The sequence below is a fragment of the Gymnoscopelus braueri genome (genome assembly GCF_963280865.1).
Source record: "Gymnoscopelus braueri genome assembly, chromosome: 1".
Taxonomy (NCBI): Eukaryota; Metazoa; Chordata; class Actinopteri; order Myctophiformes; family Myctophidae; genus Gymnoscopelus; species Gymnoscopelus braueri.
In genome coordinates, this window is record NC_137603.1 from 12012077 (window position 1) to 12026773 (window position 14697).

The 14697-nt window shown below is 42.5% G+C and overlaps 1 protein-coding gene across 1 annotated transcript in view; it reads right to left on the reverse strand.

Annotated features, from left to right (window-relative positions):
* Window positions 1–14697, reverse strand: part of gpc5a (glypican 5a) — a 124370-nt gene that overhangs the window by 80826 nt on the left and 28847 nt on the right. Inside the window, exons 3-6 of the mRNA XM_080438704.1 lie at window positions 8875–9335; window positions 8537–8770; window positions 6450–6583; window positions 6158–6283 (exon numbers count right to left, since the gene is read on the reverse strand). Of these exons, the coding sequence (XP_080294830.1) occupies window positions 6158–6283; window positions 6450–6583; window positions 8537–8770; window positions 8875–9335 (955 nt within the window). The remainder of the gene's footprint in view (window positions 1–6157; window positions 6284–6449; window positions 6584–8536; window positions 8771–8874; window positions 9336–14697) is intronic.

A 14697-nucleotide genomic window follows, 5' to 3' on the forward strand; every position in this document is an offset into this window, starting at 1 on the left:
GAACTAATAAATCAAATATGATTTTCGCGTTCAGTGCAATGATGTGCAATAACAAAATGGCCCGGTACTCCACACACACACACACACACACACAGGCATATGCAACAGGAGTGCTTTTGAACTGCGCTCAGTCAGCCACACAGGGTCTCCTCTCTGTCACTTGGACTAATCGTCAGGGAGTGGTACTCTGACCAAGCCCAAGGTCTAAACCCAGACGGATATAAGGTCATGTTGGAGTGGAACTCTAGCCATGCAGCTCCCAGACCTCAAGTGCTCCAGCGGTTTTGTGGTTATCTGCAGTGGGCAGCTGTCGCAGTACAGTAGAGCTCTGTCTTCAAGAACATCCGCTCTCCTCTCCTTTCCTTTCCTCCCCGTCTCCTCTTCTCTCTCTCTCTCTCTCTCTCTCTCTCTCTCTCTCTCTAAAAAGGAAACACAGCAATCTGCTTCGCATTCTGACAATCTGCCCCCCCCCTCTCTCTCTCTCTCTCTCTCTCTCTCTCTCTCTCTCTCTCTCTCTCTCTCTCTCTCTCTCTCTCTCTCTCTCTCTCTCTAGCTTTCTATGGACTTAGGGTGCTTCTTGTTGTTTTTACCGCACTGTTTTTTAAACAATGGATCAGGAGTCCAAAATGAGTTGTAAGCCTATTTCCCCACATCAGTTCTTATGGCAAAGGTAGCACTGCATTTCTATGAGCCTGGTCCCAGGACAAGAGACAGGAATTTCACATTTGTTTCCCAGTGTGTTTAAAAATCTTAGCTGAGTATGTATAGGACTAGATGATTATGAGTTTTTTATGTCATTTTGAGGTATAGCTAACATTCTTATTTGAATAAAAGTGTATTTCTCTATGTCAAGCGCATTTTCTCACTTACTTACACACTCACTCTATTGAGGGTGACAAAGAGGACAGTAATGCATTATATATGCGACTGGGTCTGCTTAATAAAGGGTTATTCTTCTCCTTTTTAAATTACAACAGTGCATCATCTCGAATGGCCAGTAAAAGTGGCTTGGTAAATTGATGTAACAAAATGTATTGAGTGCCCCTTGCTGGTGAGAAACAGGTACTACAACCCTAAATGAACTTTTAGGCAGAATCACACATAAAAATGACTGCAGTAATCTGCAGTAACTATAAATCAAATTTTAAACTTTAAACTAGCCAACAAGTTTGTTGGGATTAAGCAATGACTATGTTGTGCACCACAGGTCTACAAGAAAAACATTTCTTATTTATTACCACAAACTTATTAATATCATGAATATGCTGGGCTATAGAATTCAATGTAGTGTACTCTGTTGGAGCACAGGCTCCCTGGAGGACACCGTCAAATTAAGTATGCTCCCCATGGCATGAGATTAACTAAGAGGTAATCTTAAGCTCTTGCTGCATCTTCAATTGATTGCTATTAGCAGGAGCTTAAAAGCTGTCACTTCAATTAAACCAATCTAAATTACCTCCGCAAGGAATCATAACAGCACAAAAACAAAACAGAGGAGAATAAAATAGAATAGAACAAAACAGAACATAATAGTATAGAATAAAGTAGATTGAAATAGAACAAAACAGAACAGAATAAAATAGAACAAAATGGAGTAGAGTAGAGTAGAGTAGAGTAGGGTAGAGTAGAGTAGGGTAGAGTAGAGTAGAGTAGAGTAGAGTAGAGTAGAGTAGAGTAGAGTAGAGTAGAGTAGAGTAGAGTAGAGTAGTGCAGAGTAGAGCAGAGCAGAGCAGTAGAGTACAGTACAGTATAGTACAGTAGAGTGGAATGGGATAGAATGGAACAAAACTGAACTGAACAGAGCAGAATACAACATGAAGCTGACCCATATTCACTGAATAAATATCTGGTCACAGAGGCTGAATAATATGCATTGTATCGGTCTATAGTCATGAAATACAATGGAAGGCTCAGACAGTCAATTCAGTGTTAAAGGGTGGGTCATTAAACCAAAAGGCCACATGCAGACCACTCTCTCTCCGTAGGCCCTCTAAGAGACATATCGAATGTTTTCATCTCCTGAGCAGCAGATTGCATATTAAATTCAAATGGCACGCAAGGTCAGTTACCTTATTATCAGGGAAATGAAAATAAAAAATGTGTTGTACCCAATTAGAAAGAGGCACTTTGAAAATATAAACAGACCACCAAACACCTGGTGTGTGCTACCAGCCGCGAGACAGATTGCAGGTGGGGATGAATTACAGGGCCCCCCCACCAGAGATCATCATGAATAAAACATACCATCACACTTGTTGAGGCTGTGGCTTTTTAACGACACCATACATCCCTTCTGGTGATGGCGTGGGGGCCTCTCATTGGCTGAGGGCGCAGGAAGGGGACTAATATCAGTTAACGTCATTCTGAACTGCAGCTGCCAGCTTGCTCTCATGCAGGAAGCGAGGTAACTGTCAACTAAATATGTGCTAACTGTGCTAGCAGCGAATTAGGACCCATGTACCCTGGTTCCCATGACTCAAATACCATGACACATGATAGAAAAAATATGGTTGATGAAATAGTGGTTTCAAGTCTGGCCTATCCTACACAGTAAAAAAAAAGGGTTAACTTAACTCTGAGTGTACAAATACAAAAACACTACACTCAGGATTTAAGTGTACAATCGTGTGTGCTACTGTGCGTGCATGTGTGTCTGTGCCTGCGCGCGTGGTGATAGAGTAGGCAGCTGATGGCGACCTGCCAGCTATTCCATGTGTATCCATGGCAGAGGTGGACGTGAACATGTGGGAATGTGCTAACCTTTCTGCTCTGACAGGGACATCGTCCCTAAACCAAAAGGTCATCCACATTTCATGTCATCTCTACAACTGTCCAGTCCAGAGGACATTTAGACCTTTTAATATGTCCTTTTGTCTGCTCAACGAAGGCATGAAAGTCAAACTCAAACAGAACGTGTTCCTCCCATAAATAAACATTACACTCTCAGAGTTAAATGAACACTATGGGTTTTACTGGGTTTGCTCTCTTGTCTTTGATCTTATCTGATTGTTCTTTATCTCTTTGTTTACCGTGGACCGAGATGTGGATGTGCATTAGATCTACCTTAATCCCTCTGGCTCCTGTGGCATGTTTTCTTTTCGTCCCCTTTATTAAGAAAAACAAATACTAAGCTCTGGTGCAGACTCAATACGACTTTAAGAACCTAAAACAATTTGCTGCAGTGCACACAAAGAGCTACTATAAAGGCATCCACACGGGCATGGACAAAAACAAAACAAAACACACACACACGCACACGCACACACACACACACACACACACACACACACACACACACACACACACACACACACACACACACACACACACACTCTGAGTCTGAACCAATCGTTTCAGGTCTCTGAAGCCTCTGCATGCTTCTGTAAATCAGCCGTCATCCGGCAGTGTGTTTTATTCCACTCTCTCCCTGTGGGTGTCGGGTTATGACCTGCAGGCAGGAGGTTATTTATTGCCTTCGTCTGAGCCTGTGTCGACGTCAAGCCTGTAATGTAGGCTTCTGGGCTAATAGAAATCAACAGAGCTGTAGCTCGACAGGAAATCAACTAAGCCACAGGAACGCATCTCAATCGTCTCCTCATGTTTTCGTTTTTATTTTTTTCCCCACTGATCTTGGTGATGCCAAAAGCCTACACAAAATAGCAGCTCTACAAGCGCTGCACTTGTAGATCTGCTATTTTTGCCGCGTGACACCGGCGTACGGCGGAGTGTCAAGCATGTGGTAGCTCACGACGTGTTGCGATGCGTCACGGTGCGACACGATGTGAGCTCGTATAGCTGTCGTAAGGCACGACATCGCCGTACGATGGAGTATAAATTCAGCATAATTGGCCTAAACAAATAAAAGTTGTCAGAGGCACAACATGAACACCTGCCCCGAGACAATGTGCCTCTTTCATGTTACTGCCTTACGAAGGAAGGATGCCTAGAGGAAGGAAAGTTGTAGAACTAAGACACAGCCCACTAGTCTATAAAACAAACTCCCTGGGACGCCTGTGCAGAGATGATGGACAGTTTGCTGCCTGCTAACCTGCCTCTGCAGTTCTCCTTCAGGTTCTACACAACGTCTCTGTTCTCCCCACCGCGTGGGCTCATCCCTTGGTAATGGAAAATCACTCCTCAGCAGGAAGACAACGAGGATAAAATAACCCATTCAATCTGGGAACGCATCTGTGTCATTTTTAGATTTCTTTGACTATTCAAAAATAGCAGCTATACAAGCTCATAGCACAGCTTGTAAATCTGCTATTTCTTTTGAAAAATCATGAAAATGTGTGCAAATCTTTGAATATATATATATTTTTTAAAGCGAACATTTGCAACTCAAATCTTTGCTTCTGGGGGTCCCTGGAACAAAGCATTTTGAGATGGGGGTCCACGGCCAAATACATACTGTATCTAAAAATGTTTTCTAAATCCTATGTATGTTGCTATATGAGTGGTGCTCCAACTTTTCCATGTCAAGGACCCCCAAAATGTATGTATTTGGCCGCAGACCCCCATCTCAAAATATGTTGTTCCAGGGACCCCCAGAAGCCCAGACTTCTGGACAGTTTGCTTTAATACATATATATATATATATATTCAAAGATTTTCACAAATTTTCCATGATCAAAAAATAAATAGCAGATCTACAAGCTCATAGCGAGCTTGTATATCTGCTATTTTTGAATAGCCAAAGAAAAAATGACACAGATTTGACACTTTCCCGGTCTTAATGGGTTAAACAACGAGAACAACTGACATACTGTGTACTATCGTGTACTTATTTACACATAGTGTCATTATTTGCACATTATAGGCATTTGTGTACTGTGAATACTGTGGAACTTTGTTCTGGGGGGATTCTGACATAATGTCTATGCCAGTGGTTCCCAAACCTTTTAGCTCTAGACCCAAAAGAGAAATTTGATGTCTCCCCAGGACACAAGCTAGAGAAAATAGCAGATCTACAAGCTCACAACGCATGGCAATGCATGCGACGCATTGTGAGCTTGTAGATCGGCTAGTTTCACTACTTCTTAAACATTTATTTTCTAATTTATGGAATTCTATGCTGTATGTCTCTGCTCTGTATGGATACAGTGTAGTTCTGATCGAAAATCTTTTTAATAAGAAATTACTTTTAAATAGGGATGCACTGATATATATCACACGTATCGGTAGCGGCCGATATAGTAATCGATAGAATAATCGCGAAGAAAATATGAAATATTTCATAGATTTTTTTGCCAACAGTTGTGTAGTACAGTCAAATCCAGAGTGTTTGACTCTGAGAGTCACTCTAAAATAAACACTCTAGATTTCACCCGGTATCAAGTAGAATAGTGTCCTGCAAATTCATCTGACTTTTGAGAAGGGCGGGAGTGACACTACAGACCTTGCCCACCCCCTCCTTCATATAACAGCTGTGAAAGCCATATCAATAGACCTGTCATCTTTTACTGGTGGACCCTAACCCAATATGGTGACTCCAAACCCCACTCACTTTGAAATATAGGCCCACCTGTCATTCCAACAGCGCTGACAGCAGCTGACACTTAGGAGGAAATACCACCGACTGAGGATATATGAGGAGGTCCTTGAGTGATGACAGCACAGGTAAAGCCAAATCTATGATCAGCCGCACCACGGTATCGCACAGAGAAAATAGCAGACCTACAAGTTCACAACGGGTCACATTCACGCCGCGCTGTGAGCTTGTGGGTCGTCTATTTTCGACGAGCAACACCGTCAAGCCACAAAGTATGAATCGGGCTTAAGGCAGAGATGCTGTGATGCAACGGAGACAAGGCTGCCATCTAATACTATGAAAGAGGCTTGCTTGTCGGCTCCTCACACACTCATTTGTATCAAAGATCTATGGATGAATTCTCCATCAGTGTCAGCTAATTTGTGGTGGCAGGATATACGAGCAGGGGAATGTGTGTGTGCTTGTGTGCGTGTGTGCGTGTGTGTGTGTGTGTGTGTGTGTGTGTGTGTGTGTGTGTGTGTGTGTGTGTGTGTGTGTGTGTGTGTGTGTGTGTGTGTGTTGTTTTTTGAGTGTCTCTTAGACTAGTTATTAGCCTCAGTATGGGAGGTAAAGTGTAAAATTGTCTCTGCCAAAAAGTAATTGATGTTAAGCGTTTTCCAATCTAACCTCTTGACAATATCAGCTCCATTCCAGCAGGAGAGTCCATCCCCAGAGGCCAGCTCACTCACACACAGCTGATCTGACAGGCCGCCATAGTATGTACGGTAGAGGCGCAGACTGTTCAGAAACTCCCTGCAAAAAGCACACACAACCAGCATTAAAGAATTAGAGGCTGCTGCTGGTGCTATAATAAGCTGTTGATCTCATTTGGAAATTTGAAAATCAAATAAGCACAATAAGAGTCCCGCTCCCAACCCCACAATACCTGTGAAAGAGGGAACGTTTTTGCTCTACTTACTTCCTCTTGACAGCAAGGGAGTCCCCTGTCTCTGGGAGGGTAGCTTTAAGAGGGATGGATTCTCTGCGGATGCCATTCTGTACACTGACAGCCTGTGCAGGTTTTCTGGTTGGGGGTCCACACAATTTATGTACCTGTTACACACAGAGCACAAAGGAAAGAAACATCAGAATTTAGTTTTATGGGACAGCAATAAGTGTGGTCTCACATGTCGTATTTAATCTCTGCCTTATGGTTGGAGGGTGAGTCACAGATCTGTGTCACCAAAGTTAGGCCAACTGTGTCATCATCTAAACGATATGAACGGCACCCTATATTCAGCGGTCCAAGTAGTAGTGAGAGTGGCCATCCACTAGATGGAGCTACAGAGCCAAAGTACATTATCAGTGCAGCAAAGATTGAGCAGTAGTCCTTTCCTGAGCAGACAAGACAGTTGTTTTATGATGATCTATGAATTGTGCAATATATAGCACATTATAAAGAATTAATTCTGAAGTGTTTTATGCCATTTTATGTGGTATACATTTAATCAGATATTCTAGAGACTATAGTTGGAAATGCTAAATATAAAAACATAATTCTATTTGGGTCTATAGACAAGACTTCATTTAAATAAACTAGACCGGTGCCCGTTCGGTACCGGCCTACTCGGGAACGATGCAAGTTGGGAACGATACAAATGCCTGCCGCACCCTTCAGTGCCTATATAGAAATTCCTTGTGCAGTGGTAAATGTCTGTGGAGAATGTGTGGAGAATGTCTGAAGAGTGCGAACTGACTGTAAAAAGTGGACTGACTAACAAATCAAAATAATGGCAGGTGTGGAGAATTCGACAGGTCTGGGGAATTTGCCAAATCAAGCTTAGACTGGGGTTGCCATGGCAGCCAATCAATTGGCTTATTTGGGCCACTGCCAGAGTCTTATGTACAATGGGCGTATCAGCGGTTCTGGACAACCGCCTATCCGACCAACTTGACGCCGGATTTGAAGTCGGTCGGTCGAACGGTTCTCTAGATACATGAACTACAGATGTACGTACAGAGATTTTGCGCATTTATTGGAAGATGAGGCCAAGAAAAGAGTGGATGAGCCATAGAACTGGATTTGGATAGAACCACTGACTGTAAATAAACTGCACACAAATGCATATGCTGTATACACAGACCATTATGTTTCTTGTGAGCGTGATGACCAGGGTTTGAATCTGAATTCCAAACATTTTCAAAATATTTCCAGGAATTTCATGCCCGTGGGAACCCTGTTGAGTCATAGTGACGGGGCCTATGGCCGTATCGGGTTTGTTTATGGTTACGTCTGAGTCATAATGATGGGGTGGTGCTCTGCCGGCAGTTCCCTCCCATTACCCAATTTTAATATAGTATATATATATATATATATATATATATATATATATACCTCACCCTAGAAAATATAATGTGTCATAATTCTCACCTAAGCGAGCATCTGAAAATCACATATAGACCACTATTTTAGGTCTCAACCTTTTTGTTCTTTTTTTCTGCCCAAACATCTACTGAGAATCATAATACCTTATGTAGTCCACAAAGCCCACAACACTGTATTGCTCAGGTTCACAACACCATAGCAATTCCATAACCAACATTTTACCCTGTAGGCGAATTACCAAGTCAGACAGTACGTGGAATGTCTGTTCTATCCAACTGCAGTTTTGTGGGATGAGCAATGCCAATGCACAATCTTTGCTGCAGACTGGGTCTGGATCTGAGTCCTGCTCTGGCTGGTAGCTTGACCACTGAGTCTCTGACTGGCTTTCAGCTTCCCACAGGGATGTATTTATGGAGAGCCCTAGTCTGCTTGAGTTTAGCCAGCCAGTTGTTGTGTAATATATGCAATTTCAAGCCATTTATGCATGGACACTACACCACATACCTCTCTGACAGTATGGAATGGACATATCACCACTTGAACTGCTGGCCTACACAGAGCTTTATTCCCACAATAACACATTTTATCTGCCAACAACAGAGACTAAATAAAAAGTCTCCCTCCACATCAATATTTAACAGATGACAAAAAACTGCAACTCTGAAAATGAAACATTTGACCTGTGCTGAGAGGCGGGGCCCATTCTTCTGAGCATGTGCAACGGCGTCATGAAGCAGCATGTGAACTCCCAGAAGTACTTGCTCTAAGTCGTGTGCTCCCTGCATTCGCGCCGACAAGCCTTCCAGTGAGCGGACGAACTCTCTCCAATGGGCATCAATCTCTGCCATGCTTGCCAGACAGCCACGCATGACATTGAGGCAGTAGCCCATGCAGGGCTTAGACTGGGTTAGGCCCTGTGGACAAAAAAATCACAGTATAGGATCACATTTAAACGGGGAAAACCTGGTAATATCTTTTATTCGTTATCGTACAGAATGCATGTGACACGTCTTCATACCTGGCAGTGAGGACAATACTGCATCTTGAGCAGGGCACGCCTGCACTCACGGCTGAACTGTAGGTGGTCAGTGGTGTTGATAACCTCGATGCCCAGGTGCAGCGACTGCAGCAGGAGCTTCCCCGAAACTCCGGAACGAGCGATTTGATTGGCCAGGATGCCGGGCGTTGCACCGAAGGGCTTCAAGTCGCGGCTTGACGACCGTACGCATTCCGCATAACCTGGTGCGATGTCAGTCAGGCCGGGGTTGATCAGGTGGTTGTAGACCAACGGAAAGAGAGCGCCGAAGAACCGCTGCACCAGGTCATCCACACTGAGCTCCGAACCCAGCAGAAAGAGACTGATGTCGGTGAACAGCTCCCTCACGGGGCCTGAGGCCTGACCCGCCATGTGACGGTAGGACTCCTGGAGGAGGGTGTTGGTGTGATTCTCTGCCCTCTTCATCAGAAGCTCAAAGGTATCTGTGGAGCGGGGAGTGGAAGGGGATAGGGCATCAATGGGGTGCTTAGACTACTCAAATGTATTCTCTCCATTGCTTAATCGCTTCCTAACCTAACCCATTAAGACCTCAAGCCGATTCTACAAATGTCTTCTGAATCCTAACAGTTTTCTGAAAAATGTTTATATCAGTGGTTCTCAAACTTTTTCATGTCAAGGACCCCCAAAATGATACGTATTTGGCCGCCGACCCCCATCTCAAAATATTTTGTTCCAGGGACCACCGGAAGCAAAGATCTGAGTTACAAATGTTTGCTTTAAAAGAATATATATATATTCAAAGATTTGCACACATTTTCACAATTTTTCAAAAATAGCAGATCTACAAGCTCGTAGCGCGGCACTCTCTTCTCGAGAAGAGAAGAGAAGAGAAGAGAAGAGAAGAGAAGAGAAGAGAAGAGAAGAGAAGAGAAGAGAAGAGAAGCCTGCAGCCCCCTGTGTTGCGCCTGCTGTGGAGGAGATGGAAAGGAGAAATTGCCTGTAGCGGCGAATCCTGACATCTTCATTCCTAGCCAGCATGGGCAGGGGAGAGGGCTGGTGGCAGATGCTATGAAAAGAGGGTCTGAAGAGAGAAAAGGCTGAGAGACAGATGAGAAAGGAGATGGAGATAAACCGGCCTTCGTACAGTCAGTCTTCACAGGAAAGTACATTCGCCCAGTCACCCCCTCTGCTCTCTTGTTATGTGTGCCTTGCCGGTGCGCTCACATCCACACAAACACTTTGCTTTCCCAAGAAGAGAGCTTCACTTTCAAGTTCAACATCCAACAAATGCACTCTTGAGGGAAGGCTCAAGCTATTACTAACAACTTGAAATAAGTCTGCCTGGCAAGTTTTTGCGGACCTGCATTTGACACAAAAAAAGACAGACTGCTTCTGAAGATGTTTTTGTGTGAATATCAGGTCAAAAGAAAAAAAATACAGGCAACTGCATCAGCCACATAAGGCGCACAAGCATATTTCCACAGGAGTGTATTCACCTCTATAGGCAATATCCGGCTCTGTGTGTGGGTGTGTGTGTCTGTGTGCACGAGCACAAAAACCAGTGGAGGATAAAGATCCAACATTCAGCAGCAGGCAGCGTTAATGTTCACAGCAGGACTATGAGAGCTACTCAGAGGCAGGATCAGAGAATATATTCCCACTGGCCACCAGCAAATCTGGACCAAGTGTAAAGCTGATTTGGGATGGAGATTAGACGACAGAATGTTGGAATAGACATGATGAACATTCCTCTGAGTGACCTGCTACAATGCACTTCTCTTCTCACTTTTTAAATACCATACTTCTTACTTATATTTGATACTTTTCACCCTTACCTGTTGCACACATACATAGTTTTTTTTACTTCTATGTGTCTGAGAGCAATGGACCAAGTCAAATTCCTTGTATACTGGCCATTGGCCAATAAACGGATTCTAATTCTTGCCCAATGTCATTTCATTAACATAGGGGTTAAACAAAATACTGTAAATTAATTTGTTTAACTACATTATGGTGACCAGGTTTGCCATAGTATTATGGTAAACCTGGGGAGGGGGGGGACAACTGCATCGTAATAGCACAAAGCAGAATGTCTCATGCATTTTCTTCTGCAGTGTTAAAACCAAAAGCCATGGCAATTCCCACACCATCATGTGCTTGTCATGGGTTGTAGGGCAGTGGCCAGGGTGAAAGCTCAGAGCCGCCTATAGGGGGGTCTGAGGAGGGGCGCCACTCAGTAGGGGGTTTAAGATGTTGAGAACTGTATTTTACGCAGTAAAGAATTAGAATACGCAGTAAAATACAGAGCACAGAATACTAAATCCCAACAGTTTTCTAAAAAAAACGTGTGTTGCTATATCAGTGGTTCTCAAACTTTTTCATAGTTGTCAAGGACCCCCAAAATTATATGTATCTGGCCGCGGACCCCCCCATCTCAAAATATTTTGTTCCAGGGACCCCCCAGAAGCAAAGATTTGAGTTAAAAAAAATTGCTTCAAAAGAATACATATATTTACAGATTTTCACACATTTTCAACAAAATTCAAAAATAGCAGATCTACAAGCTTGTAGCACGGCACTCGGTGCCGCGCTATGCGCTTGTATATCTGCTATTTTCGAATAGCCAAAGTGTAAAATAATGCTTTTTTTTTCTAAAATCAAAAAATTACACAGATGCGTTCCCGGTCTTAACGGGTTAAACTATGAATGTGTAAAAAATAGACCCATAAGGGGAAAATTCTAAATTAAATTGACACTCCAGATTTGACAGTGTATGCAGTGACTCGGAGAGATTGACCGTGACCGAATGCCCCCCTGGTGAGAGGATCTCGAAGGCTCAACAGAGGATAGAACGGGCATGCCTGCAGGCAGTCCAACCTCAAGCAGACAGAACTTTTTACACACCAAGGCACCAGCAGGAGAGACAAGATTGTGTCCTCCAACAGAGCAATACCTGGTAAATATTAAATAAAACGAAAAATATATTCTTTTGAAGGAGAGTGTCCAAGAGAAGGGGGATGATTAGGGAGTGAGAGAAACATTCAGGAATAAGAGAGATAGAAACCACACTGAAATAGTCACAGGCACAAGAGAGAAACAAACCACTACCGCCTAAAGAACAGTTGGCAACATTAAAGACAGAGGGAAATATATAAGTGAGATGACAAATAAACTACATGCAGTGGTGGAAAAAGTACGAAATTATTTTTACTTAAGTAAAAGTATCAATACTGCAATGTAGAAATACTCTGTTACAAGTAAAAAGTCCGGAATTCAAAATTTACTTGAGTACAAGTACAATAGTATTGGTATCAAAATGTACTTAAAGTACCAAAAGTAAAAGTACTCATTATGCAGAAGGTCCCATTTCCCAAGCTTTCAAATCTATAAATGTATTGACAATAGCAGATCTACAAGCTCACAAGCTGTGAGCTTGTGTCTGTGCTCACAAGGTTGTAGATCGGCTATTTTCAAATGGACGAAATGTATATAGGGCTGAAGTGGTTAATGTATGTTTTGTAACTACTAAGTTTTCAAATAATTGCAGTACAATATTTACCTCTGAGATGTAGTGGAGTAGAAGTAAGTCAGTAAGTACTGAAATTTGGAAATACTCAAGTAAAGTAAAACAAATACCTCAAAATTGTACTTAAGTACAGTACTTGAGCTACTTTACACCCCTACATGGATGGATTATTATCAACCATTCGATGTGTGTGAACATTACAGGGGGAGTGAGGGGTCACACAGGGATTACAGTGCGTGCTTCTGGGGTGGTTTGCCTTTGTGGAAGTAAATTAATCCCAACTGTCAAACTGCACAAAGAATAATTGGGTGATAACCACTTTTTTTACTGTTTCGTTCTGTCTTTCTTCCCTTTGCATTCTCTTTTGAAGAATAATGTCATGAAGTCACCGGCAGAGTTTGGTTAACAACAACAGACAAAAAAATAATCATCAGGAGTGCAACGAAAGGGTAACAGGAAATCTTCACTGGTATGGATTGGCTGCCACACAAACAGGTAACACTTCCTATCAGAAGGAAACGGAAAGTGAACAATAGTTGCACTGTCTTAAAGCAGTGGTTCTCCCAAGGGGTCCTTGGGGGGGTTCCAGGGGGTCCCCAGATAAATGTGTTTATGTAGCATCAAACCAGTGCAACCACTTTAACCGTATACATCAGCTACTGTATTTGAAAATAGCTGCTCTACAAGCTCACAAGTTGTAAGCTTCTAGATCTGCTATTTAAAAAAGAAACAATTTTTTGAAACATTTTAGCTACACAAATCTTGTGCGGGAGTCCATGGCACAAAATATTTTCCGATGGGGGTCTGTAGCCAAATACACAATAATTTCTTGGTCCTTGACAGGAAAAGTTTTGAGAACAACGGTCTTAAAGGACCATATTGGTGGTCATCTTTAGCCCACTGAGTACACCTCACAGTGTGTACTTCACATTACTGCCAACCATTTTCCAAAGCATTCTGTCTGTGGTTTGTTAGAGTTTCGAGGAAGCCACTGGAATCCATTCATTTCAGTTCTGAAACTTGTTTGAGACTTTTTCACTAGTTTAATCTATATACTATCTGAGTTCTCTATCCTGATTGGAAAAAATGGTATGAATTGAAAATGCATTTTCTGTTTAATAAAGAGCTGGAGAGACATGGAGAGTCCTGTTACTGAACAAACACTCTATAGCAATGATTACCATCAGAACATAGAGCTATTTAACACGTATTTTAACCAAAGAAAATCACTTACCCTACCCTACATATATAATGTACGATATATGACTGAACCTGTGATTAGACAGTGATATGTATCTATGCTGGTATGGTACTTTGTGCATTAATGGAGGAACACCAACACGAAGACCAGTTAAGCTGTCTCAGCAGTATTAATAAATTACTTTGCACCAAAAGAGGAAGTGTGGAGGTAAATAGCTTGCAGACTTGCACCAGCAGTCAGACCCCAGGGTGAGCCTCAGGACATAATAGAGAAAAAGAGAAAGATACAGAAGGTGGGGGTGGGAGATGAGCAAAGGTACTAGATGAGGGGACAGTGAAGTGTATCACAGTACTTATAACCAAAAACTCTTAATCTCATTGTTTTTAAGTGAGCCAAACATTCCTCTTTAATTGTACCCTAAAGACGACTCTTAGAAGTAAACCATGCTGTATCCAATTTAATCGTAATTTTCACCTTAAAAGCCACCACCCAGCTTAGAGTGGTAGAGATAGGCGCTTGTTGTCTGTAGCTGACAACTGAAATCAGTGTGATATGTGAGTATACCCCCTATACAAGAAGTGATTGCATTATTGTCATTAAGATAATCATACTTTTGGACAGTGTTGCTGGCATGTTGTGGACCCCCGGTTGATCGATGCATGGCTGAAGACGTTGGTTTGATGGGTCCACGATATTCAATTAAATTCCTCAAGGAATTCCTCGTAGACTAATCTGAAAGAACCTGAACCCATATATTAAGCATATTTGTCTTCGTTTTTATTTTTTATGATCGACCAGAGATATGTTTTAAATACAGGATATAACTCCAAAGGGGAGTAGTATGTCCCAGTTGAAGCCTCTGTCTCGTATGAGGAACTAATCCCCAGTTGGGCGAGGGTGCAGCAGGCTGTAACCAACAAAGCTTCGGCGCTCCAAGCCCTTAAATTACTACACGAAGAGCAAAATACAACAAAGATGATGCAGTCTCACTTAATGTTACTTAATTCACTGGCGTAATTTGGTGATTTGGGTACTGTGCAGGTCAAAGTAATTTGTGACTATGAATTAGAAATAGTTGTGTGGTCTAATCTTGAAAACTAGCTCATACAATCTTATG